The sequence below is a fragment of the Thamnophis sirtalis genome, unplaced genomic scaffold (genome assembly GCF_051295495.1).
Source record: "Thamnophis sirtalis isolate CommonGarterSnake01/CBP01778 unplaced genomic scaffold, rThaSir2_p1.2 scaffold_1, whole genome shotgun sequence".
NCBI lineage: Eukaryota > Metazoa > Chordata > Lepidosauria > Squamata > Natricidae > Thamnophis > Thamnophis sirtalis.
In genome coordinates, this window is record NW_028261381.1 from 114,027,597 (window position 1) to 114,053,477 (window position 25,881).

Here is a 25,881-nt window from a genome sequence, read left to right on the forward strand (position 1 = left end):
AAATTAGGTGCCTCGGCTTATATTTGGGTCGGCTTATACTCGAGTATATACGGTACGATAAATGTATATCTCTTATCTTTCTTGTAGTGATGAAAGTGAGGATGGATTGGATGATAATCCTTTGCTTCCTCAGCCTGGGAGTCCCTTGATGCAAGTGAAGGAAGAGCCTGCAACCTCATTGCTTGGAGAACCTTCTGGAGCAGGAAGTTCAGCAATGTTAAACACACATTCACTCAATGGAGTGTTACAATCTGGTAAGAGTGTTTTAAAAATAATTTTACTTTGCCTTTGATGATAATTATATAAGCTAGTCTTTCAGATGACTTGGATCCAGGAACAATTGGGTTTGATTAATAATTCATCAAAATTCGGTGTTCTTATAGGCTAGCAGACATAATCAGAAGATTCATTTTATTGTACTTGAGATTACAAAATGATTCAGTGGTAATTCAATTTGGAGTAAATGCTTTCCCTATTGAAATTATCCTTAAGTTGAACTGTTTGCACAATATAAGTATTTTGATATGTTCTTTAAACAGAGCCAAAAACAGAAAAAGGGAGTCTATATAACTTTTCCAAATTGAAGAAAAGCAGAAAATGGCTAAAGGTGAGTTCTTTTTGTTACTGAAATCCAGATCTCTTCTTAGTGATCCTTCTGTTATATTATTCTGATCTATCTGATAAACTTATAATCTATAAAAATTCCAACATTTTCTGAAAAAATCAAAAATGTCATTCCTCTTAACATTTTTTTTAGTTTTCTAGAATTGATGCTTGCGGTAAAAGTTACAGATTTTTAATCCTCTGTTAATTCTTCCCATGTTCTCATGGTGTGAAATGCACAGCATCAAGTTTTGATATCTTAGCTTTCCTTAGAACTCCCCACCTCTGCGTTTTCTGTTGTCCAGTTCCTGGTTTTAATCTTCTATCTAATTGTATTCAGCCATGCTAAACCTGAGGTGAAAAATCCCCATCTTTTCCTTCCCCTTTTGCTGATTTAATGGGTTTACCAAGCAGCAGTGAGATGCTCTGAGGCAGTGTTATTCTTTTGGCTTTCTTGTTCCATATGCAGTAATTAACAACGTAACTTGCTCCCTTTTATTTTCTCTTCCTTTCTCACTCCAGTTCAGCTGCTCCATCCAGCACTACTCAAAGGAAGCATAGCTATTAGCTGATTCTCTACAGTGTATTTGTAGCTTAAGGAAATGAGGGCTGGGAGGCTTTGAGAATGGGGAACATCCACCATGATTATAAATTGACCTCAAATTATGACCACAGTTGGGACTAGAATTCCTGTTGCTAAGCAAACCAATTATTAAGTGAATCATACCCAGTTTTACAATCTTTTTTGCCATGATTTTTAAATGAATCAGTGCAGTTGCTAAATGAATCATGCATCTATTGAGCTAATCCAGCTTTCCCTATTGACCTTGCTTTTGGGAAGCTGGCTGGGAAAGTCGCAAATGGTGATCACATGAACCCAGAACGCTACAATGACTATGGGCATGCTTATAAGTGTTAGGGTTGGCCATAAGCTACTCTAAAAAGTGGCTTATGGTCGTTAAACAAATGGTTATAAGCTGAGGACTACATATGTAGGGTAGATCTGTACGCCAATACAAACTTGTAGAAAACAGTCCCAAAACATGTTACCCCAAAACATTGGGCTTCTCGTCTTCCATCGTGGCCAGAAAGAAGACTATGTTTTTGTAATGTGTCATTGGACCAGATGTGTGGATTATCACTAAATTTAATTTCAACAAGTGAACTTCACAGTCCACTTTGCCTGAGCATATAGAACAGATCACTGTTGAAACATTGCAAGGAAATTTCCCATTCGCTACTGATAACATTAGAAATGTGATGTCCCTAAAACTAAATTGGAGGTCACCTGGTCGTGATTTTGAGAAAATGATTACATGAAAGTAGTAAAGGACGAAATCAGAAATGTTATGGGTGCACCAATCACTGAAACAGACTCAAAAGATTCCCTGATGGTTAATATTGCGGTGGAGGAAGAAACAGTAGGAAATGCTAAACAGTGAAACTGTTCTATGTGTGTTAGGTTTCCTCCCTCCCCCACTTTTCAGAAGCTTTAATCCCATTGGCCTGTTTCAGAAATTCTTATTTCCTGTTCTGGTCATTTTGTTCACTGTTGTTGAATTGAAATTATCTCGTTGGCAGAACATTCTTCTGAGTGATGACTCCAGTGACAGTGAATCAGAAATTGATGAAGATGGGGAAGGAGAAGAATTCACTCTTTCAAGAGAAGAACTTCACAATATGCTGCGATTGCACAAGTACAAAAAACTGCATCAAAATAAATACAGCAAAGATAAAGAGGTAAAAAGGCCAGAAAGAAATCCATTAATTGCAAACTATAGTGGAGAGTAGATCAAATTGGCTGTTCCGCTTATGTAGATATATTCTTATATCGCACACTTTCTCTAAGATGCTCAAGTTGGCATAAATGGGGTTATCCCACATTTTAATCTCCTTAGCAATCTTATGTAGTAGGTTGTGTTGACAGGGTGACTGGACCAATATTATACAGTAACTGGTTTCCTTTGTTACAAAAACCACTCTTTCCCACTAGAAAGAGGCATTGGTATTACTTCTTTTCTATTTTTTCCCCTCAGATTTTGTATTATACCATACCATTTTATAACTAAGCATGTCATGTTAATATACTCAGTAATTACCAAACATAAAAACAATCTAAATTCAAAGTAACTTGAACTTTCTACCCAGCTATATTTCTTACTTAGTTAGGCCTTAATTTTAAAAAAGTAATTATGTTTATGTCTGCTTCAGTTACAGCAGTATCAGTATTACAGTGCAGGTTTGCTGTCTACATATGATCCTTATTATGAGCAACAGCGTCATCTCATAGGGCCGAAGAAAAAGAAGTTGAAAGAGGAAAAAAAATTAAAAGGTGCATATTTATGTTAACTCTCTTTTCTGAGCATTGATTTGTATCAAGTATTTACCATCAGGCTGTGAAATTTTACTAGCTGTATATTCCTGTCTTCGTACTTCCATAACGTCTATAGATCCTACTAATACCGGGGGTTCAAAGCTATTATCAATACCTTATTGAAACACTGTATCTAAAGTGAAAAAGAACTTTCTAATGCTAGAGATTAAGTTCGACCTACTAAACCACACTGAAGCTGGTGAAAGATCCTCAGACCTAGTCTGGGCAAATGTATTACGCAGAACATAATGAAGAATTCAGAGTGCTGTGGTGCAGTTTGCTCATTTGTCTGCCGTTATAATTGCACACATTAGAAATCCAGTTATTGAAAAGGTAAATAAAATGCTTTCACTATACACAGAACATGAGGCAAGAAATAAAACATGCTTAAGTAAGTGTTCAAGAATAAGGGTCTAAAATTACATGTTGATCCATTACCACAAGACTCCTTATTCTGGTTTAGCATCTCATGAGATTTTGGAATATGTAATCCTAGCATAAAGTGAGGGAAGCCTGTATTAACCAACCTGAAAGTTACTGCTATACAGTGACTTAGTGCACTTTACAAATAAATCATAAGAGTGATCTTTCTGGAACAGCTTTTTCCAATCTGATATGCTTTCTCTGAAACTTTTATATTTCCTTTTTTGTCATATTGTAGATTTTATCCGCATCTATTAGAACTCAGTTTTATTCCTTTTTCTTTAATAACTATCTTCTCAAATATTTGAATAGCATTTTACTTAAAAGAGAAACTATAAATGACGGTGTTTTGACATTTTGATATTTCTTATAGTCATCCTTTTTGAATTATTTAGTCTTTTTCCCCCCTGCAGATTTATAGAGAATTGAGAAATTAGTTGCTACTTCGAATTGATTCCATTATTAGATGCGAGTTAATGCTATGAATTTAAATGATTATGGAAGCAAACTGATCATATTGTGTGTCTTCTTCCAGCAAAATTGAAAAAGGTGAAAAAAAAGAAAAGAAGGGATGAAGACGTTTCATCTGAGGAGTCACCACGACGTCATCACCACCAGATAAAAGTTTTTGCCAAGTTTTCTCACGATACCCCTCCACCAGGGTCTAAGAAAAAGCATTTATCCATTGAACAATTAAATGCACGCCGGAGGAAAGTATGGCTAAGCATTGCTAAAAAGGAACTGCCCAAGGTAGGCTCTGCAAACTAAAATGTACTACTAGAGGGAATACAGAAATCATATGAGGTAAAATTACATTGTGGCAAATTATATAAAAAAATTTTTTCCCTGAATCAATGATTCTGTATACATAGGATGAAGTCCAGTAAACTGGTAGAAGGAAAAAAAGAGGTGGGCCCGCGTGCAAGTGGCAGGCAGGGCAATGCGCACAGCACAATTTGCACAACGGGGGGCCAGCATGCATGCACACAAGTGCCCTCTTACCCTCCACTCATGCAAATTGAGTTGCACATGTGCGTGCTCTAACCAGCCGTTCGTGTGGCCCAATTCTAAACAGGCCGCGGCCCAATAATGGGTTGGGCATCCCTGATTTATGTAACAAATTCAAATGAATATCATTGGACCTTTGAAGCAAAACTATCATTATATTTGATATTTCTAGTTGGTACTTTTAATTCTATGAAAAAAATCATTGTTATAGTATGATACAATATTGTATTCTTTTCCCCCTTTTTAGGCATACAAGCAAAAAGTCTCTGCCCGAAATTTATTCTTGAGTAATAGCAGAAAGGTATATTATGCAACATTTTGTACAGTACTGGGACTGAAATACATTGCTTTTTTTAAAAAAAATGTTGTTGTAATGTTAAGAGAATTACTATCTTGTCCTTCAGCTACAGTAAATTACCTATTTTTTAGTACTACCGGTAATGGTTCAGTGATCTATACCTCCAAGCAGAAGGAAAACATATTGCATTGATAGGGTCTAATATCAAGTTAGTTTGAATTGGATTGTGGTCTTAAAAATATAATTAAAACATTTTTAATCATCAGAATTTTAAAGATTAAAAATATTTTTATCAACTTAAAAATGAAAAATAATTACCAACAAAGGCACTAGGAAAACTTTCTGGTAAGAACATTTCACAGCTATGTATTATAATAGCTTGCCTCAGATGTCAGGGAATCCAGAAATGGACTTCAGTGATTACCTTAGTATACAGAAAGTATGTAGAGGCAAAGAGAAATTGCTCCTGGAATCACAGTTCTAGGAACTGTGATCTTTGAAGATCAAGAAAAGCATTTTGAATTGGGCTAGGAAGGAGAACAGCAGAGTGTGAAGTTGGCTAAACAAGTGAGGGCTACCTGTAATTATTTGAAAATTGAACAGAATGGGACCTTTTCCTTTGGAGCCTCAACAGTGAAAGATAAATTATACTTTCTTGTCTGGATGGAATTTGGGTTTTTTGGCATACATCATGTTCATTATGTTACCCAGGCATGAATTCATTAGGAATCTGTATTTGCTGTGATTGTTGTTTTCAAATAGGAATAATATATTTGTGCAATTATATCTGTACTCTTGGTTTTTCCCAATTTAACTTCCATAATCTATTTAATTCCAAGAAGAAGAAAGTATCATTTCCATCAGAAGGATAAACTTCTTTTTAATCTTGTTGATTTTAAATGAAAGTATTTAATATATAAATACTGGAAGGTAATATTAAAGCAGCCTTTGTAAATTTCAGCTCTGATACTAGGAAATACTCAAAAACATTGTTTCTAGTGCAAGACTAGAGAATATAAACTTCTCTTCCAGGTTTTTCTCTCTTTGCCTAATTGTAATTTTCCCTCTTTTCTGTTTTAGCTGGCTCACCAGTGTATGAGAGAAGTGCGTCGAGCAGCTATTCAAGCCCAAAAGAATTGCAAGGAAACTCTACCAAGGGCACGTCGGCTTACAAAAGAGATGCTTCTGTATTGGAAAAAATATGAAAAAGTGGAAAAAGAGCACCGCAAAAGAGCAGAGAAAGAAGCATTGGAACAGCGCAAATTGGATGAGGAGATGAGAGAAGTAAGAACAGTTCATTTAGGGAATGAATATTAACACAGCAGACATTGCAGCAAATAATCAGACAGCGACTGGGACAACTTTTCTGACTAACAGATTTCATTAAAAGGCATAAGCTCTTTTGAACTGCAGCTCACTTTATCAGATTCAACTAGTGTGCATGCCTTTGATGAAGTGAGCTGCAGCTCACAAGGCATCTTATTTTTTGCCACCATTGACTAACATGGCTCTTGTCAGTGCAATATAAAGTATCCATTGTTCTTTTTTTTCTGGAGATTATAATTAATTTTTATTTAATTCTGAATTTTGAAATCAATTTTCTAGAGGAAGGAAAGGAAAACTTTTGGGCTGGTAGGCACCTTTAGAATGCTGAGGGCTGGTCATGAATGCTGTCACAAAATGGTTATTGTATGGCTTTGTTTTTTATGGATTGGCCATTTATCATGAACAAATGACAAATTTGCTTTTTTATTAGCTTGAGAACTCTCAAACTTTCCCACTTTTTTTTCCTGGACAGATGTACCCATCTACTACTTTTATTCTCTAAAGTGATCTATGTAAGAACCAGAAACATTTCTGTAAATAAAGATGATGCTGGAAGCTAAGGATTTAGTTTCCAGTTTCCCATTTATTAGTTTCTTTTTTAATTAAATAAATCTAAAAATACATTGTCAGTGAATAAATACATATACCTGGGAATGTGCAAGCAAACATATACTGCTTGTGAACATCATGTTGACTAGTCCAATTCTAGACTACAAAGTTCTAGTTAATATTATCCATGTCATAAGTTTAATATTGATCCAAATTATTTTTTTAAGTTTACTTAACAAATTTATATGCAGTTTTAGCATGCATTTTCATAATTTTCCAAGCTGAACCTACATTTAAAACACTAGGATTCTTCTTTAATTGAAAAACAGGATTTCCCTTTCCCCTCTCTGAGAACGCAAAATTGGTTGTTTGTACCTATTAAAATTGTTGTAATTTTTGAATGTGCTCTCTTCACATTTCATCTTTTGATTTTTGTAAAGTTAGATTGATCTATTTTGTAATACTTGTTTTAATAAGATTTTTTTAAATTATCAAGAACATGTAGGTTGGATCTTTCAGCTAATTAGATATTTTGAGAGATACGGTATATTTTTACTCAATACATCAATAGCCATCCATCATTCAAGAAATCGTTGTTTTAGGTCCTCAGTTGTGAAACTGTCCTATGTGAATCTTTACGTGTGAAATTATTCATTTTATTTACTTATAAATGACTTTAGGCTAAAAGACAGCAGAGAAAACTTAACTTCCTAATAACCCAAACGGAGTTGTATGCCCACTTCATGAGTCGCAAACGAGATACAGGACATGATGAAATTCAGGAAGAAATTCTGAGGAAACTTGAAGATAGTTCTATCCAGAGACAGATTGATATTGGTGGAGGAGTTGTTGTCAACATTACTCAAGAAGATTATGGTAAGTATGATACTAAATTCTGCTGAGATTTAGGGAAATCCTAACATTGCTACATTGCATGCTCATCCTGAACTGTGAATTAGGGCTGATTGTTTAATGGGGGGGCATTGCTTGCAAATGAAGTGCCTCTCTGAAACCCTTAATTAAAGACACAAATAGCAAGACAAAGAGAGGCACTTTTCTCGGTAAGTGAAGCATGTTATCAAACAATCTGTTTAGCTATTTCAAACTTAATTTTCAGAAATTTGTGAATAGCTTATAAGTAGAGTTTTGTAATTTAACCCTTGTTTTGTTTTTAAATTTTGCTTTATTATCAGATAGTAACTATTACAAAGTTCAGGCGTTGAAGAATGCTGAAGATGCTTTTCGAATTCATCAGGCCCAAGTAAGTGTGTACAATAAAGTATAATATAAATTGGAAAGTATTTTAAATTTTAAGATGTCTGGAATTGGAATAGCAACTTTTCATTATTTCTTGTAAATTACTATCTTTAGTCTTAAAGATATCCATAATTAGGTAATGTATTTATTAAGATTAATGAAACAGCATAGATTTTAAGTGAATGTTATCCCATGGAACTGTATGAAAAGTAGTCGTGATAAGGTATATCAAATATTTCAAGTTCAGAAATTGAATTGAGTAAAACTTAAGAATGAAGATTGCAGACTGTATTAGTTTCTGTTCTATCCTTCTCGTATGAATGAGACCATGTTAACAAACGAAAGAAGATGTATCTTATCCTACTTATTTTTATTCAGCTTATATAACCTTGGGATTTGAACTAGTTAATTTTGTGTAAGATTATCCCTCTAACCTTTCCCCCTCCCTTTGTTTAGACCAGGTCTTTTGATGAAGATGCTAAGGAGAGCCGGGCAGCTGCACTTCGAGCTGCCAATAAATTTGGCACTGGCTTTGGAGAGAGCTACAGCCTTGCCAACCCTTCCATCCGGGCAGGAGAGGACATTCCACAGCCTACCATTTTCAATGGCAAATTAAAAGGTTACCAATTGAAAGGCATGAATTGGCTAGCCAACCTTTATGAGCAGGTATGTTTGTTTTTCTTGAAGCAAAATCTTTAAAACAAATTACTTCTTGGCATTACTCTAAAAAGAGGTCTGAACTAAGGTTACTTATATTGTGTTCCTACTCCTAAAATTAAAATGTCATATGTGGAAATGTAATACAGGTATATTTCCAGAGATAATTTCTGGTATATTTTTATGGAAAGGAGAAGATTAACAGAACTTTCCAGAACTATGATTTCATGGTCTTTGAAGACAAAAGATGTTTAATACTGAATTGATTTGCAAGTTACTAGATGTGCTTATTTTTTATGCCTTACTCAGACTGAAGTTTTCAATTTCATTCTTTCAGGGCATCAATGGTATCCTAGCAGATGAAATGGGGCTGGGTAAAACTGTGCAGAGTATTGCCTTATTAGCGCATCTGGCTGAGGTAGGTAGATTCTTTGTGTTTTAACCTTTGGCTGAGAGCAAGCACCTATTACAGTGATGGCGAACCTTTTTTGGCTCCCGTGCCAAAAGCAGGGGGAGCGCTAGGGAGGGGTGTGCGCCGGTGTGCCATACCTATAATGCTCTGCGCGTGCGCATGACCAGCAATACCCCCCCCCTGCTTTAGGCACGTTTTTTTCACCCTCCCCAGGCTCCAGAGGCTTTCTAGGAGCCTGGGAGGGCGAAAAACGGACCTCCAGAGAATCTGGAAGTTCAGGAATGATGACTTCTGGTTTCAAGGAAGCTTCCGGAGGGTGAAAAATGGCCTCAAAAGAAGGCCAAATTCGCGTGCGTATGCGCGCTGGCCAGCTGATAGGGCAACGCCTGCGTGCCCTAATAAATGGCTCCACATGCCACCTGTGGCACGCATGCCATAGGTTCGCCATCACGGACCTATTACATGATTGAAATGAGGCCCATGTCTATGTAATGTGTCTGTGCATATATGTAACAACATTTCCTTTCTGTGTGCATTATTGAATTGAGGCCTTCATTTCTTTCATTTCAAAGTCTTTTCTGGTACTCAGCATCTCTTATGCTTCCTGGGGATAATTGATCCTCCCCAGACTTTTATCTCTCCTTCAGTCTTACACAGTATTCTTTTACCTTTGTTTTGGCTGTTTTGAACTGCAAGCCCAGGTTGCCTATAAAGGGATTTGTACCACACTTGTACTATATTAGATACCCTGAACTACATAAATACAAGTTTGCACTGAAAATAAAAGGTTGCTATGTATGCATATTACTGCCATGCCTCAAAGTAATTATGTTCAAAAAATTATTCAGGCATTTTTTTCTTCCTTTCTGTCTTATTTTATGACTAAAGAAATAACTATAAATTGCGTGTATTACTTTGCTTGCTCATCATATTTGATATTTATGTAAAGATTGTATTAAACATTTTTTAATTAAAGTTTTTTTTTCCTTCCAGAGAGAGAACATCTGGGGCCCCTTTTTAATTATTTCACCAGCTTCCACATTAAACAACTGGCATCAGGAGTTCGCCAGATTTGTTCCAAGATTTAAGGTGACTGCTGACATGATCATTCCATAATTTCAATTTTCCTAATTTCTTAAAATAAATTGTAGATTTATATTACTTCCTACTCTTCTAACTCTGTTTCTGCCAAGCCTGATGTAAAAGACCAGAAATCTGAATCTGGTTAACAAGGAATGACAAAAGTCTGAAAGAACTTAAGGACTCCTGTAAATAAGTACTTATATGGACTGTTTCCTATATATTGTAGGTGCTACCATATTGGGGAAATCCCAATGACAGAAAAGTGATCAGGAAATTCTGGAGTCAGGTACTGTCCCTCTCATTTATCTAAAGAATAAATGTATTTGTGTCTTTCTGTAATAGATTTGGGAAAGTTTTTTTAATAATCAATAAGCTTATAATGTTTCTTATAATAATACTTATCTTTAAGGTCCTAAAACCTTTCTTATTTTCACATGCACATAAACTCTTCCCTTAACATGAGAATTCTCATTCTCTCTAGCTAATGATTAGGATTAGAATTTGCAAAATGTTTGGCTTTTACTATTTAAATATATTTGAGGGCTAATTGAGTGATTATCTGACCGCACATAGATTTTTTTTTCCTTAGTGGTTTAACCTCATCTTGTGGTGTAATAAATATAATACAGACCTCCAGTCAAGATAATTCCATGTTTGAAGGAAGTTTCTACTGCTGAAATGCTTGTAAATTGAGCAGCCATGAAAAGTGTAACCTTCTACTTCACTCATATGCATATAAATCTGCCTAATCATAGGTTAAATAGCATAAGTGTCCAGTTAGAAACAAGCGGCTCACTCAGCTTGGAAACTGATGTAAAAATTATTGGGTATATTTGATGGATCAATTTTATTCATGGAACTTCATTCCCTCCCCCCCCCCCGCCTCTGATTATAGAAGACTTTGTATACTCAGGATGCTTCTTTCCACGTGGTGATCACCAGTTACCAACTTGTAGTCCAAGATGTCAAGTATTTTCAGCGGGTGAAATGGCAATATATGGTGTTGGATGAAGCACAGGCACTCAAGAGTAGCTCCAGGTATCTTATGTAGTAGAAAGAGTTTATTGATTTTACCAATGAAGAAAGGAAGCTTAGTTGCAGTAATTAATTGTAGTATTGAAATGCTGTCACTTTTTAAAATGTGTTTTTGTTTTATTTGTAGCTAGGGAGAACCTATGATTTATTAATTTTTTGTACTGTAAGTGGTTAGGTTGTAAGTCAGTAGAAACATTGACTATATTTAGGTTCCATGGGCCCTGCCAGAACTATTTCCAGTAACAAAGAATTTACAACAACCAGGTTTCTCCCTATTTCCCATCAGACGCTCTTCTCTGAGCAAGCAGTGATGGCCAAGGAAGTAGCATGTGCAGGAGAGGGTCAATAGAGAAGAAGGAGTGCCATCAGCTATGCTGTTTAAGACTTCCAAATCTGACTCTTTTAAAAAATTGTACTTTCATAGTTATATTTGAGCTGCTTATAAATTGTTCATGTTACATTGTAGAAGCGCTTTTAGAGACAGATTAAATGGAAGTAAAATCTGCATAGTATTTTATTTTACCTAGAAGTCTTATGAATTAACATTATTAAAAACAAAAGTAGCACTGCGTTCCTTTATTGCCACTTGCTAAATCAGTTTCTTCAAAATCTGTTGGTATTTAGCGTCCGCTGGAAAATTTTACTTCAGTTCCAATGTCGAAACAGACTATTGCTGACTGGAACACCCATCCAAAACACTATGGCTGAGGTATGCATGTTTTGTTCTCATGTTTGATTTCTATAAATAATAGAAATTTAATGTTTCCACACATGATTGAGTATAATCTGTGCATTCTTATAGTCTTGCCTGCCTCTTTCTGTTTACTTTGTGTCCAGAGGTGCTCAGAAAATCACATTTCTCAATCTATTATCAGTTTTTGATGTAGTTTTCACTGTCATTGTTACTGAAAGATTTTCTGAATTGTTAGTCCAGTTGACTCATGTTGACATTTTTGGAAAGAAATTTCCTTGAACCGTTTTAATATATGTAAGAAATGAGTTTTAAGATGTATTAGTTAATGGGGTATTTATCACACTTTCTTCTTTGCTTTTGCAGCTCTGGGCTTTGCTTCATTTCATTATGCCAACATTGTTTGACTCCCATGAAGAGTTCAATGAATGGTTTTCTAGAGATATTGAAAGCCATGCGGAAAATAAATCTGCCATTGATGAGAGTGAGTATGCATGATTCAGTATACTTTGCATTCAAATTCTACAACTTGAGCAGAATTGCCCATGTATCTTAATAACCAGTTGTTATAAGTTGCTTAGAACATTTGAAGAATTGCACTGAATCAAATTAAAGGCTCAGGTAGCCCATTGTTCTGATCTCTCATTAGCTAACCAGATGCCCATGGGGGGTTTATAACCAGGTCATTTATATAATACTACTGTTCCATTCACCTTCTGCAGCAATTAGTATTGAAAATATACTGCTGCCAATATTTAAAGTAATATTTAGAAATTATGACTCACAGCTCTGTTGTAAGTTGTAATGGTTGTTCAGTCACTTCTGGCCCTTTATTACCCAATGGACATTATTTAATCAAGATAGTTACAACTGCTTCTTTAAATTTTTATAGATTCATGCTTTTGCCATCAGTATGAATATCTATCCACGAACTTCCAGACTTTCTTTCAACTGTTTTTTTTTCCAAGTATATAATCTTCTCCAGTGTCCTTTTCTTTTGCTTTGTGTGTCCAAAATCCTTAAGTTTTACCTTCACTGTTAATGTTTTCTGTGAGCAGTCTTCCAGTTTTACTTGAGCTAATATTTTAAATGACTTGCTTCTTGTTCTGTATGGTATTGTCAACCATTTTTCCCAATATCTCAATTCAGAGGCATTTGTTTTTCTTTGTTCAGCTATTTTGATCATCCACCTTTCACAACCATGTCACAGTTGGGAAAACATGATCTTGATAATACATACCTTTACTATCAGTGTGATATTTTCGCACATTAATATTTTGACGATATACGTTTTGACAAGATCCCATTTTCAGCCCTAGTTGTGACTGTTTCTTTTTTCATGGCTATAATCATTATGAACACTTGATCCTAGGAAGATAAAGTTTTTAGTAGCTCAATGTCTTCCCTGCAAACATGCATTGTGTTGGCATAACCTGTCAACATAATTTTGGAACTTTTTAAAAAAATTGCTGAGTAACAGATAAGCTTTTTGCCTTCAACATGAGATTTCTTAAGTCTTCCAGATATCAAAGTAGAATGCTCAATATAGCTGACATTGTTGATGTTTCTACCATCAGTTTCAATTTCAGTTGCTCTAATCCTAGTACTATTCTGTTCATAGGTTAAATAAAATGCCAGTATATAACTATGGCAGATTCTTTTCCCAGTTTTGAGCCAATCATTTATAACAGAGCATCTTTAATATTAGATAAATGATTACGGAATGTTTTTCTCTCAATTTCAGATCAACTGTCACGTTTGCACATGATCCTGAAACCTTTTATGTTGAGAAGAATCAAGAAAGATGTAGAAAATGAACTGTCAGACAAGGTGCCAATCAAAATAATAATAAATTCTTTGGTCCTCTTGTTTTCCCCTTCCCCATTATACATCAGTGTGTGATTTTTCTAAGTGATGTGAAATCAGCATTCTTAAAAATGCTTTTTCAATATCTATTGAGTTTGAGCTAGACGTCCCTTCAGCTAAATAATCTCCTTCAGCTAAAGATATCCCTTTAGCTAGATAATCTGCTGTCTTAAAAGAAGAAGGGAAAGCTAATTTCATTTATTTTATATTTCCCCTATAGTACTCTGTTGCCCCCGAAAACTGGCTCCAGGGGGAAAAGAAAATTGGCAAAAAGTACGTCATTTGACCAAAGTGCATCTCGGGATCCATCCTTTCTAGAGAAATGATAATATTTCTCTACTTTCAGACCTTGTGTATCTGCATAAATAAATATATTTGATCATACAATTAATAAATCAGAATAGTAAACACCTTAAAGTCAAAGTCAGTAATGTCACCAACTAATCCTTTCAACCCAGAAGCACTTTAGCGCTCCGACAGGACTGTAATAGTGGTAGTACTACTTCTGAGTGTTTGTTAGGTGCTTGATTTTTATTTGCAATGATAATCATTGCAATGCAATGGTAATATTTTACATAATTAAGTTTTTAAATAACTCAAATTTTCCAATATATGCAGTTTTGATCATTTTGATCACGCATGGTGATTATTACGTAGATGATATCCTTAGGGAATTCTTGATCCATGAACTGAGCACATTTTGATGTATGATTTTTGCCCTTGTTCTGCTGAAGTGTAGCAAAGTGGGGGAAGGTCAACAGAATTGACACAAGCTGACTACCTCCCAAATTGGACATAAATCTCATCAAAATCCTCTACAGGATGTCCCAATACTTTGTTATTCTCTTAAAAGGATTCATGGTTGTAAAGTTTGTAATAAGAATAATAAGAATAATAGCAAACCAATTCAGCAAATTAAGAAGGAAGCAAAATAAATCGTAAGAGTAATAAAAGAGTTGTGGAAAGAGAAAGAGCAAAAATCAATCAAATGAGCAGAATCTCCATCCAGTTCCATATATCAGTAGCTGAGAATATTTCTGGGCTTTATACTTGTATGCTGTTCTGAATACTCCAAATAATAATAATATTATTTTTCTGAATCAATTTTTTTAATCATCAGAAAATATATCAGTCGGTGAATATGATACACAAATCTGTAACAAAAATATGTCACTTGTAGACTAGGCTAAATCATACAAAGCTGTGAAGACGTAACTTTGAAAATATCAATCCAGCTTTTCCTTAAAGAGAACTCGGACATCATTACTATGTTATATAGTAATATTCCATAGATTTTTGACAGGGTTTTTCCTATCTGAATATTTGTAGCTAAGAATATTAATTCTGCATCCCTGACATTACAGTGAAGATTTATGGGAAAAATCTCTTAGTCCCCAAAATTACTTACGGATTGTGTTTGTGAACTGGGATTTAATATAATGTTCTGTTGGCAATAGCTTAATCTATTTTCCTCTCTCTTAGATCGAGATTCTTATGTATTGCCAGCAGACCAGTCGACAGAAATTATTATATCAAGCTCTGAAGAATAAGATTTCAATTGATGACCTTTTACAATCCTCCATGGGAACTACTCAGCAAGCCCAGAACACTACTAGTAGCCTTATGAACCTTGTCATGCAGTTTAGGAAGGTGAGTTTAGAAAAACCTATCGTTCTGAAATGCTTGTCTCAAGAAAACGTTCGTAGCTTTTACCCACATTCCATAATGCATGATTAACATTCGCTTAACTTACTTAAGATCTCCCTCCTTTGTTTTATAATTTGCAATGGTAAACTTGCCACTTTGTGACAATATGGTCTGTTGGAAAATTGAGCATTTTGGCAAGATAAAATATATGTATGGAAAAGGCAACTCTGCCTATTCTAAAAGAATATATGTTGCAAATTATAGTTTACAAATTGTTTACAACAATCACTGTAGAATAGTGGTTAGATGTTTAACTATGACTGAAAAGACTCAGATTTCAATTTGATTGTGAAGTTCTCTGTGGCCTAATACCTGGACCGATTGCACTGGCTTGTTTAGAACTGGTTCATAATTGGGAATCACCTGGATTGATAGCTCCTTTTGTAATCCAACCTCTCAAGTAGATTACTCCAGTTTGCTCTATCTAAGGCTGCCCCTGAAAATGATTCGGTAGCTATATAGTGTCTGGAAGGCACAAGCTGCCCTAAAAGGACACGACATGCCCCTACACCAGAGGTGCTACCCCTCCCTGAACACCCCATACATGCCAGAAGGCAGAGACTCAAGAACTTGCAGGTGCTTCTTGCTTCAACCAGCAAATACTATTACTCTGTGAGTTGTACAGGTTGACAGTTGGCTTTGAGGTGCATTGATTGTCACCTCCAAAGCCTACATATCTTACTGCTCTCAGCATTATCTGCCCTTCCAGTAAGATCAGGATAGAGGGCTCCCTTTGAGAATCTTACTTTGAGAGATACTGTCTTCAGGGCTGCAAAAGTGAACCTTCTTTATTACTATCCTCTGCAACAACATTTCCCCAGAATTAAAGAATTTTCAAATTTATCAGGATTTTGTAGGAATTATATGAAGCCTTTATATGGTTTCCGTACAATAAGTGGTTATTTATATTATTGTTTTATGAAGTGGGAATATATGATGTTATTGTTATGTATGTTGTTTTGCATTGTTTTATTCCTTTTTACTGATAATGACTGAAGTGTATATAATGAAAAAATAACTTAGCCTGATCTGCCTTACAGGGTAAGGGAAATAATCCTGGTTTAAATGTCTGTTTTGAGGAATAGAAGTGTAAAAGATTAAATCCTGAAAATTGTTCTTGTATTTTTCCGAACATGTAGGATAATAATTATTTTTGTAATATTATTACAAAACATAATTTTATTGCAAAATCTTTCATTATTATTGTTGTTATTGTAATAATTAATTATTACATTTCCATACAGGTCTGCAATCATCCAGAGCTCTTTGAGCGACAAGAAACATGGTCTCCATTTCACATTTCACTAAAGCCATATCAGATTTCAAAGTTTCTTTATCGTCATGGGCAGATCAGGGTGTTTAACCATTCACGGGACAGGTAAGCAGTATTATATAATGTTCAGTTTTTTCCAATGCAACCTATGTAGTCAGGGGAATCTCTTCAACTATTGCTCTTAACAAGAGATCTTTAGCTCCTTCAGCCCCTTCTAATGTTATGCTAACGTGGCTCATAGCTTAGCTGTATAGGAGCATAGTATATACTTCCTGGCTTCTCAAGAGAATGATTTTGGCTAATAACGTAAAGACAACAATGTCCCACAATTCTTGGAGCATTGATAGGTGACAAAGCAAGTTTGAACTCAGTTAATATTTACATCCTAAGATTTTAAATCTTTATTAATTTCCAGGTGGTTGCAGTTTTTACTTTCTCCTTTTGCACCAGACTACATTCAACAGTCTCTGTTCCATAGAAGAGGTAAGTTAAAGGACTGGGAGAACATTGGGATGAAATTAATTCATATCACCTTACCTAAAATGATAATAGCATAGCTTTTTTCCTCTAAACTTATATTTAAAATTATATGGACAATGGTGTCATAAACAACTTAATTAGCTTATTTCACAATTGAACTGATCTCTATTTTAGCATTTCTAATACTCAGATTACTTAAATCTTGAAACATTGTTTTTTATGTTATCACTGTCCTTTTCCAGACTTTCCTCATGCTAATTTTCCTTTCAATATTTACCACTTTAATTGATTTTTTTTAAAAATATTTCAAGTTATCAAAGTTGTTCTTGAGATTATTCTTTGAAGTACTGAATATGATAATGAACAAATACCTAAATCAGTTACATACATTTTTACAAATTGTAATTACTCCCAAACTGAATTTATACTATGAACAGCACAGCTTCACATTATTTGACTCTTCATTTGGTTATCAAAGGTAATGTGTAATTATTCTTAGATGTGCTATGGTTTAACCCTCAGATTTTTTATAATGGCAACGTATTTTCCCTTCTTACTTTTTCCAAAACTTAATTAGAAAATTTATTTGTGTGTGTGTGTGGAGAGAGAGAGAGAGAGAGAGGGAGGGAGGGAGGGAGAGAGAGAGAGAGAGAAGGAAATGATGCGCAGTTATTGTCATCCTGTTTTATCTCTTTATGCGCCTATGGCTTTGTTGCCTATGGGATGGAAAAATGTGTCCTTCCATGCATCTCGTTCTTAGTGGCCCTCTTTTTCCTTCTTTAGCCATTTTCTATTATTCCTTACTAATGAGCTTTGTGTATCTTATTCTTGTATTAAATGTTCCTGCTGATCACAGACCACTAATATCGCTGCTTTTCAGAAAACATTAATTTTCATAAAAATTAGGCTCATGTGATCTTCTGCTCTAGAGAGAAGCTACAATACAGATATTCTTTGTTTTCCATAATTGGGACCCGAAACTTGTTGAGTGGAGCAGTCGCTAAATGAAACCACAACTGGGATTGTGGTTATCTTCATCGTTCTTTTGCTTTACAGACCTGAGAATGTCCTAAATGTGAGGATTGGTTGCAAAATTACTTTTTCATCATTTCCTAACTGTAAATGGTCCCTTAAACGAGGATTACCTGTAATTGACTGGGACAAAGTTGTGATTAATGTTCCCTTTTTAAGATCTTTTTTTAACTTTTATGCAGTAGGTTGTTTTAATAATCAAAGATAAAAAATGTGAAACAAGGGAGAGATGCAGATGTTTATATACAAGCCCAAATTGTGTTTTCCTCTTGTTAGTTTTTATAAAGTCAGTGTGGCACCAGTTCTTTGCAGGAGCTCATTTTAATCTTTGTTACTTATATGTTATAGGTGCTGAGAAAGGGAGTTGTTTCTCTTTCCTACGGTTTATTGATGTTTCTCCAGCAGAATTGGCAAACCTTATGCATAAAGGGCACCTAGCCAGGTGAGAAATATTGAACTAATAGCACAATTGATTTAAGTAATTGTAGGAATAATTTTTCAAAAATTATGAATACAGTGTATTGCAATTTTTTTGTGGGGGGGAGAAATACCCATTTCTTGAAGAATATTTATTACAAATATCTGGATACCACTTAAACTCTCATTTCCTATATACTTTAAAAAATTGTATTTGAATTATCAATTCTTGAAATTGAATAAATATGCGTATCGTATGAATGTAGACCAATTATAGCACTTGTGCACTAATGTCCCTGTAGATCTGGGCAAAAAAGGAATAATTTACACATATAAGAAACTTTCTTGTACAGTTTCTTTTTAAATAATTAAGTTTCCAGGCTTTTGCTTGCGTGAGGCTAAACCATTCTGAATCATTATCAAAAATGTACTGTTGTTCTTTATAGAACTGTATATTTGCTAAACAATATAGATCATTCACTATTTGCTAATTTTAAAATTACCTTTCTGCTTATAACACTTGCATATAACATTTCATGTATATGGCGTTGGACTTCAGAATTAAATAAGGGCAGATTGAAAGGCTAAGCATTATGCCAAAATAGCTGTTCCCTCATATTCATGTTTAAAAAATAATGATTCATTAAGCAATTCCCCCCCTTTTTTCATAGTACTTGACTTAACAACTACAATAACTACTGCAAACTATGTAGCTCAAGCCCCAAATATCTGTTGCAAGGCAAAGCAGTTGTTAAGTGAGTTTTGCCCCATTTTATGGCCTTTCTTGCCACGGTTGTTAAGCAAATCACTGCAGTTTTAAAGTGAATAATGCAGTCGTTCACTGAATCTGGCTTCCCCATTGATTTTGCTTGTTGGAAGCCAGTTGAGAAAGTTACAAATGGGGATTACATGACCATAGGACGTTGTACAACTGTCATAAATACATGCCAGTTGCCAAGCGTCCAACTTTTGATCACTTGATTATGGGGATGCTTCAATGGTTATAAGTGTGAAAACCGGTCAAAATTTCATTTTTTTCAGTGTTGTTTTAATTTCTAACCAACTATACAAATGATTGTGTCGACTATTACATTCCTGTTCAAAAGGTGTGAATGTATACTTTCCCCCCCTAGATGGTTAGCTCTTTTCCTGTCTCTGAAAGCCGCCTACAGGCTCCACCACTTTCGATTCTGGAAGGAGCCAGAAAAAGAAGACCAGCATCAATCTCGGTATCTGAAGAATCAAGATTTTGTGCTGGATGTCAGCTTCCCACTCTCCCCTCTCAACTTGCACAGCTGCACTTTGCTGCAGGTATGTAACATCTTCATCTCGGTGCTAGGGAAAATACTTTTAATTCAAAAAACCGTCAGGACTTCCTGCTAATAAGTGAATGTCCTCTAACAGTCTTAAATTTTCCCTACTCATAAATTTAAGGCATTCCAGAAATCTCAGAATTAAATAATCTGATCTACACGAACATGATAAGGAAAGAAAAGCTGTAGCAGATAGTTTAGTTCATCACACAGACTTGTATATCTAAGTAGTACTTGTGGTAAAACAACTCGTTTCAATATTCAACATTCACCCTCTAGGTGTCAATCTCCCTAACTGCATGGAGCACAGGAGCCAGGCACATAGAATGACATTAAGAACCACAATTCCCTATGTGCAACAATCAAAACTGCATGTTGTATAAAAGAATCTTAATATCTTTCCTATCAGATTCTTTTTTAGGAGTGTTGTATTGTAATGTTGCTCCATTTTTTGGAGCTCTTTATCTGCTATAAAAAGAAACATAAACAGAGACCAGTGGCTTTAGAATGTCAGAGCAAGATAAAAGTTTCATACTTCAAATGAACATATTTGGACATTGCTCATTTTTGGCATTTCTTAGAACAGAATTGCTGTGGTAAAACATTGTCCACATTTTAGAAACCTTTTTGAATTTTATCGTTTTTAGGGCCTTGTATTCACAAGCCACTGTAAAGCAGTAATTGGCCACTCGGATTACATCGTTCATCAACAGCCAGCTACCTCATGGAAACAGTATTGTCAAATCACAGAGCTGCCATCCTTTCTGTCCGTTGTGAGCCCACGGGTAAGTCTTTGTTAATTTTTTTCAAACCCATTTTGAATATTTCTATGCGAGGAATTGTAGCACTTTTAATCTCAGAATGTAAACTTATAAATGTTCTTCAAAAGACAGCTGTTTTATTCTTTTGATCATTTTGGTGGCCATTTTATGTTCCTCTTCCTGCTCTGAATATCTATTCAGATAGGCCATACATAGGTCACTATGTGATTTTTTTTAAGGATACTGCAGTCATTCTGATAGAAATATTTTGATGTTGATGCCTTTTTTGAAGGCATTTTGTAATAGGCTGACCTTTTTCACAACAATCTCACAGACCCTTGATACTTTTGTTGAGATGCTCAGCTCAGTTATAATTTGCTCATTTTTCAGCAGCAAACTATAAAGTTAGCATTTGTAAAGACTATGGCTAAGGTCATGTTTTTATACACAGCTGCAAATAAATATGAGAGTTTATATTAAGTATCTTAAGTTTTTAACTTCTGCAAAGTAGGAAAATAGTGCACACAAATTTCCATAAGATTTAGTATCCTTTTTAAGTCTTGGGTCTGTCTGTCTAATTATTATCAATAAATCATAATTGATGTTTTTAATAATTCTTAAAATCTGAAGAGTATCTACTTAATTCACATGTTATCTCTGTTTGCTTGCTGCAACAGTTTTAAATCAATTTCTGAAATAGTTTTTATGACTGAAGCACTTAACATTATACCTAGTTAGCTCCTTATGTCAATACAATTGAAATCCATAATCTGCTCTGGAAGGAAAGTTCCATTTAGAGGGGACACATACAGTAAATGGGATGGAATGGAGAAGGAAGGTAGGGAGGTGGGTGGGTGCACGTGGCCCCAGTTATACCTAGGCTGGGGGTGACTACTCCCAGGCAGGGGTGGGTGCAGGAATGCCCCTTGAGATATGGCAGGCTGGAGGTGGCTGCTGCCAAGCGGATGAGGATTTCAGCAACTTGTGATCTTCCCTGCCAGCTTCCCCATTGACTTAGCTTGTGGGAAGCTGGCTGGGAAGGTTGACATGCCCACAAGATGCTGTAACCATCATAAGTGCAAGTGGGTTGCCAAACACCCAAATCATGAGTGCTGGGATATCTGTAACTTTGAGGACTGGTCATAGGTATCCCTCACTCATCACTGTTGTTATTTTGAATGGTCATGGGATGAGTGGTCATTTATTGTTCCTGTCTTGAGTAAACATTTGAGCATTCCTGTAATCTCTGTTCATTCACATATATTTAAAAAAAACTGTGATTTTGAAATACTACTCTGATTCTTTTTTTTCATAATGAAAAATTGGATAGTATTGTTCAGTTGGAAAGTTATGGTCTTAATGCAATTTGTGAAAGCCGTTTGAAGTTATGATTTCTTAGCTGTAGATGGCAGCATTGCTTTGTATTGTCAGATGCTACGCACTTTTTCAGTTCTGGGTTTAGAGCCAGAAGTAATTTTTTCCCAGCATTCTTTTCATTAAACTTCTCTTTAAGATATTTTGTATTTCCATAATATCTATACATTTTTCAGAAATTGCTTTCAAGCCAGCATAATGAGAAACGTGACTAAAATGTGATCGATAATACTAATCTGTGCTTCTAAATTCAGGAAACTAAAACAAGGGCATCAAATCTATAAATGATAGACTTGGGAAATTGACAGTAATCATTAGCTTTAATAGTAATATCATGGATCCATAATTATTTATTCCTTCATTGTGTTGTGTTAGTTTAAGTTATGTTTTTACATTTATTTTTTGTTGTACTTAGCTGCTTTAAACATACAATTCTGCTTCCTAACACTTTTTCTGTTAGGAGAGGGGGCTTAAGTTCCAGGTCTAAAACAAAGCTCATTCAGACTCAATTTATGATTCAGATGACTAAGGGCTCATGAACTACATTAATCCTGGGTTCACATGCAAATATTATATGCATTTGAACTGCCTTCGGGTTCCCATCAAAATAGGAATACTCATCCCAACTCCCCCCCCCCCCAAAAAAAACACAAAATTCTGTGTATACTGTAAATTAGACTTTTAGTCTCAATAATTTAATCTGTGTCCCACTGATACAAATATCACTGATTTACATTGATCAATATGTATCATCTCTTCAAAGTATTAAGAAAGTAGAAGTATCCACAAAGAAGAAGGTGTTTTGTTTCAAGCTCAAAACAAATATATTATAATTTGAAAGCTCTACTGAACTATTCTAGGGAGACCATAGTTAAGCAGAACAAAAATTCAGAATATTTGGCTGGTTCCAAGCTTTGGCCAAAACAAAATACAGAGAGATGGATATGCTATGTTTAAGAATTAATATGATCTTCCCAGAACCTGCCTTTCTCTATTTTCCCTTAGATCGAAGAGAGCATTTTATGCCCCCCCTTCCCCCCAGGCCACATCCGGTCCTTTGGCTGTCTCTTTCTGGTCCATGTGAGGTCAATAGGAAATTAGAAACCAAATGTAAATAAGTGTACGCCATGCACACAATACAGTTGCATTGCTTTTATTTTGAAGGGGACTGTTACTTTTTTCAATCTATCCATCTTCAGGGTTCTATTGGTTTGGCCCTCCACCACAGTCCCAGTTTCTCATCTTGCCCCTTGGGAAAATTTATTACCCACCCCTGCCTTAGCTGCTGTTGCTGCCATAGTATTGTTAGATGTGTTAGATGCTGTTGGCATGACGTACCCAACCTTTCTACCACCACTTTGATCTTCCCAGCATTATACTTCTCTTCCCCTTAACTGTTATGCTCCCTTTTCACAACTCTGTAATCCCTATTCTGGGTAGAGTCGGGACGACTGGATGGATTTGAGCATTTATTGGCCGGTTAGTTAGTAGCAGATATTTTTCATTGTGCTTAGGAGAGAAACATCTGCAACTACTTTGGAATGAACACTCAACTTTCCGGTTGAGAGGCGAATGTCTTCTCTACTAAACCAACATGTTATTCATGCCCTTAACTGTTATGACTGCCTTGAATCCCCCCCCCCCCAAAAAAAAAGAAAATCACTTCTGTCCTGAACATAAAACATAGCATACATGTTTTAGCCTGGACATGTTTCACCAGAAACTAGCTCTTCTGTGACCTTTTTTGAACTTCTCTTTTTGGGAGTCTAATTTGGTTGAAATCTCTTTTTGTGTTCTCTCCCCCCTCCCCCCCCAGCAGCATAGTACAAATTTTAATTAGAAACTGCTTGGTATCCAGAGATGTAGAGTATATCCAAGTATAGTGATGCAACCTTTGTCCTCCCATGCCTGTTATCAATGTTACAATGCAAAAATAAGAGTGCAGCACGATGTCATGACATACATATTATTTTGGTTATCATCATGGCTAACTGTGCCTGCAGATGACAGCTATTGATAGAGAATAGGAGTTATTTGGAGCTTATATTCAACTTTAATGAAAATGTGTTTATATCCTCTGCCTCATTGGTAGATATTGTATTGTATTTTCTAAGGAAAACAAAGAGCATTTCGTCTTGTACTATGTTGTCCTGGCAGTGCAGTTAAACGTATTGTGTATAGGTAAAGATAGGGTAGGCATGCTCCAGATCCCTTCCCTGAAATTCTGCTAGCTAGTGGAAACTTGGAAGTATGCCTTTTCCCTAGTTGCCCCTACCCTGTGGAACAGTCCCCCTCTATATCATTTGGCAGATCCCACCCATTTAGCCTTTCAGAAGTCCTGGCTTTTTACTGAGACATTGGGATAGGACAGGAAAAAATGGAACGATAATTGGAGGTAGCTCCAGAGCATCTTAAGGGGATAATTACAATACAATAGCAGAGTTGGAAGGGACCTTGGAGGTCATCTAGTCCAACCCCCTGCCTAGGCAGGAAACCCTATACCGTTTCAGACAAATGGCTATCCAACATCTTCTTAAAGACTTGCAGTGTTGGGGCATTCACAACTTTTGGAGGCAAACTGTTCCACTGATTAATTGTTCTAACTGCCAGGAAACTTCTCCTCAGTTCTCAGTTGCTTCTCTCCTTGATTAGTTTCCACCCATTGCATCTTGTTCTACCTCAGGTGCCTTGGAAAATAGTTTGACTCCATCTTCTTTGTGGCAACCCCTGAGATATTGGAACACTGCTATCATGTCTCCTCTGGTCCTTCTTTCTATTAAACTAGACATACCCAGTTTCTGCAACCGTTCTTCATATGTCTTAGTCTCCAGTCCCCTAATCATCTTTGTTGTTCTTCTCTGCATTCTTTCTAGAGTCTCCACATCTTTTCTACATCGTGGTGACCAAAACTGAATGCAGTATTCCAAGTGTGGCCTTACCAAGGCATTATAAAGTGGTATTAACACTTCACGTGATCTTGATTCTATCCCTCTGTTTATACAGCCTAGAACTGTGTTGGCTTTTTGGCAGCTTCTGCACACTGCTGGCTCATATTTAAATGGTTGTCCACTAGGACTCCAAGATCCCTTTCACAGTTACTATTGTTGAGCAAGGTACCATCTATACTGTACCTGTGCATTTTGTTTTTGTTGCTTAAATGTAGAACCTTACTTTTTTCACCATTGAATTTCATTTTATTAGATAGTGCCCAATGTTCAAGTTTGTCAAGATCCTTCTGTATCTTTAGCCTATCTTCTGGAGTGTTGGCTATTCCTGCCAACTTGGTGTCATCTGCAAATTTGATGAGTTCCCCATTTATTCCCTCATCCAAATCATTGATGAAGATATTGAAGAGTACTGGGCCCAAAACAGAGCCTTGGGGTACTCCACTGCATACTTCCCTCCATGAAGATGCAGTTCAATTGAGGACTACACGTTGAGTGCGGTTGGTCAGCCAGTTACAAATCCATCTGGTGGTGATGCTGTTTAACCCACATTCTTCTACTTTATCTAGTAGTAGTAGTTTGTGGTCTACCTTATCAAATGCCTTACTGAAGTCCAAGTAAACTATATCGACGGCATTCCTCTGGTCCACTAATTTTGTCACATTATCAAAGAATGCAATAAGATTAGTCTGGCATTATCTGTTTTTGACAAATCCATGCTGGCTTCTTTGTTTGCTTCTAGGTGTTCGCTAATTCGTTGCTTGATTATCTTTTCCAGAATCTTTCCTGGTATTGAAGTCAGGCGTATAGGTCTGTAGTTTCCTGGATCTGTTTTTTTCCCTTTTTTCCAGTTCTCTGGTAGTTCCCCGGTGCTCCAGGATCTCTGAAAAATATAGTTCAGTGGTTCTGAGATCTCGTCTGCCAGTTCCTTCAGAACCCTGGAGTGTAATCCATCCGGTCCTGGTGATTTGAACTCGTCTAGGGTAGACAGGTGCTC

General features: G+C 35.9%; 1 protein-coding gene across 2 annotated transcripts in view; it reads left to right on the forward strand.

Moving 5' to 3' along the window:
• The window catches only part of INO80 (INO80 complex ATPase subunit), a 58,399-nt gene that overhangs the window by 14,831 nt on the left and 17,687 nt on the right, over positions 1-25,881 (forward strand). Inside the window, exons 3-25 of one of the 2 annotated variants that reach the window (XM_014058015.2) lie at positions 88-254; positions 540-607; positions 2,185-2,343; positions 2,815-2,935; positions 3,936-4,150; positions 4,656-4,709; positions 5,787-5,990; positions 7,262-7,457; positions 7,775-7,842; positions 8,295-8,504; positions 8,833-8,913; positions 9,901-9,996; positions 10,217-10,276; positions 10,886-11,028; positions 11,650-11,734; positions 12,083-12,200; positions 13,461-13,546; positions 15,065-15,232; positions 16,534-16,667; positions 16,978-17,045; positions 18,423-18,516; positions 19,625-19,802; positions 20,452-20,589. In XM_014058015.2, coding sequence (XP_013913490.2) covers positions 88-254; positions 540-607; positions 2,185-2,343; positions 2,815-2,935; positions 3,936-4,150; positions 4,656-4,709; positions 5,787-5,990; positions 7,262-7,457; positions 7,775-7,842; positions 8,295-8,504; positions 8,833-8,913; positions 9,901-9,996; positions 10,217-10,276; positions 10,886-11,028; positions 11,650-11,734; positions 12,083-12,200; positions 13,461-13,546; positions 15,065-15,232; positions 16,534-16,667; positions 16,978-17,045; positions 18,423-18,516; positions 19,625-19,802; positions 20,452-20,589 — 2,911 coding nt within the window. Of the gene's footprint in view, positions 1-87; positions 255-539; positions 608-2,184; positions 2,344-2,814; positions 2,936-3,935; positions 4,151-4,655; positions 4,710-5,786; positions 5,991-7,261; positions 7,458-7,774; positions 7,843-8,294; positions 8,505-8,832; positions 8,914-9,900; positions 9,997-10,216; positions 10,277-10,885; positions 11,029-11,649; positions 11,735-12,082; positions 12,201-13,460; positions 13,547-15,064; positions 15,233-16,533; positions 16,668-16,977; positions 17,046-18,422; positions 18,517-19,624; positions 19,803-20,451; positions 20,590-25,881 lie in introns of those variants that run through there. The other variant, XM_087722529.1, reaches the window with a different exon arrangement.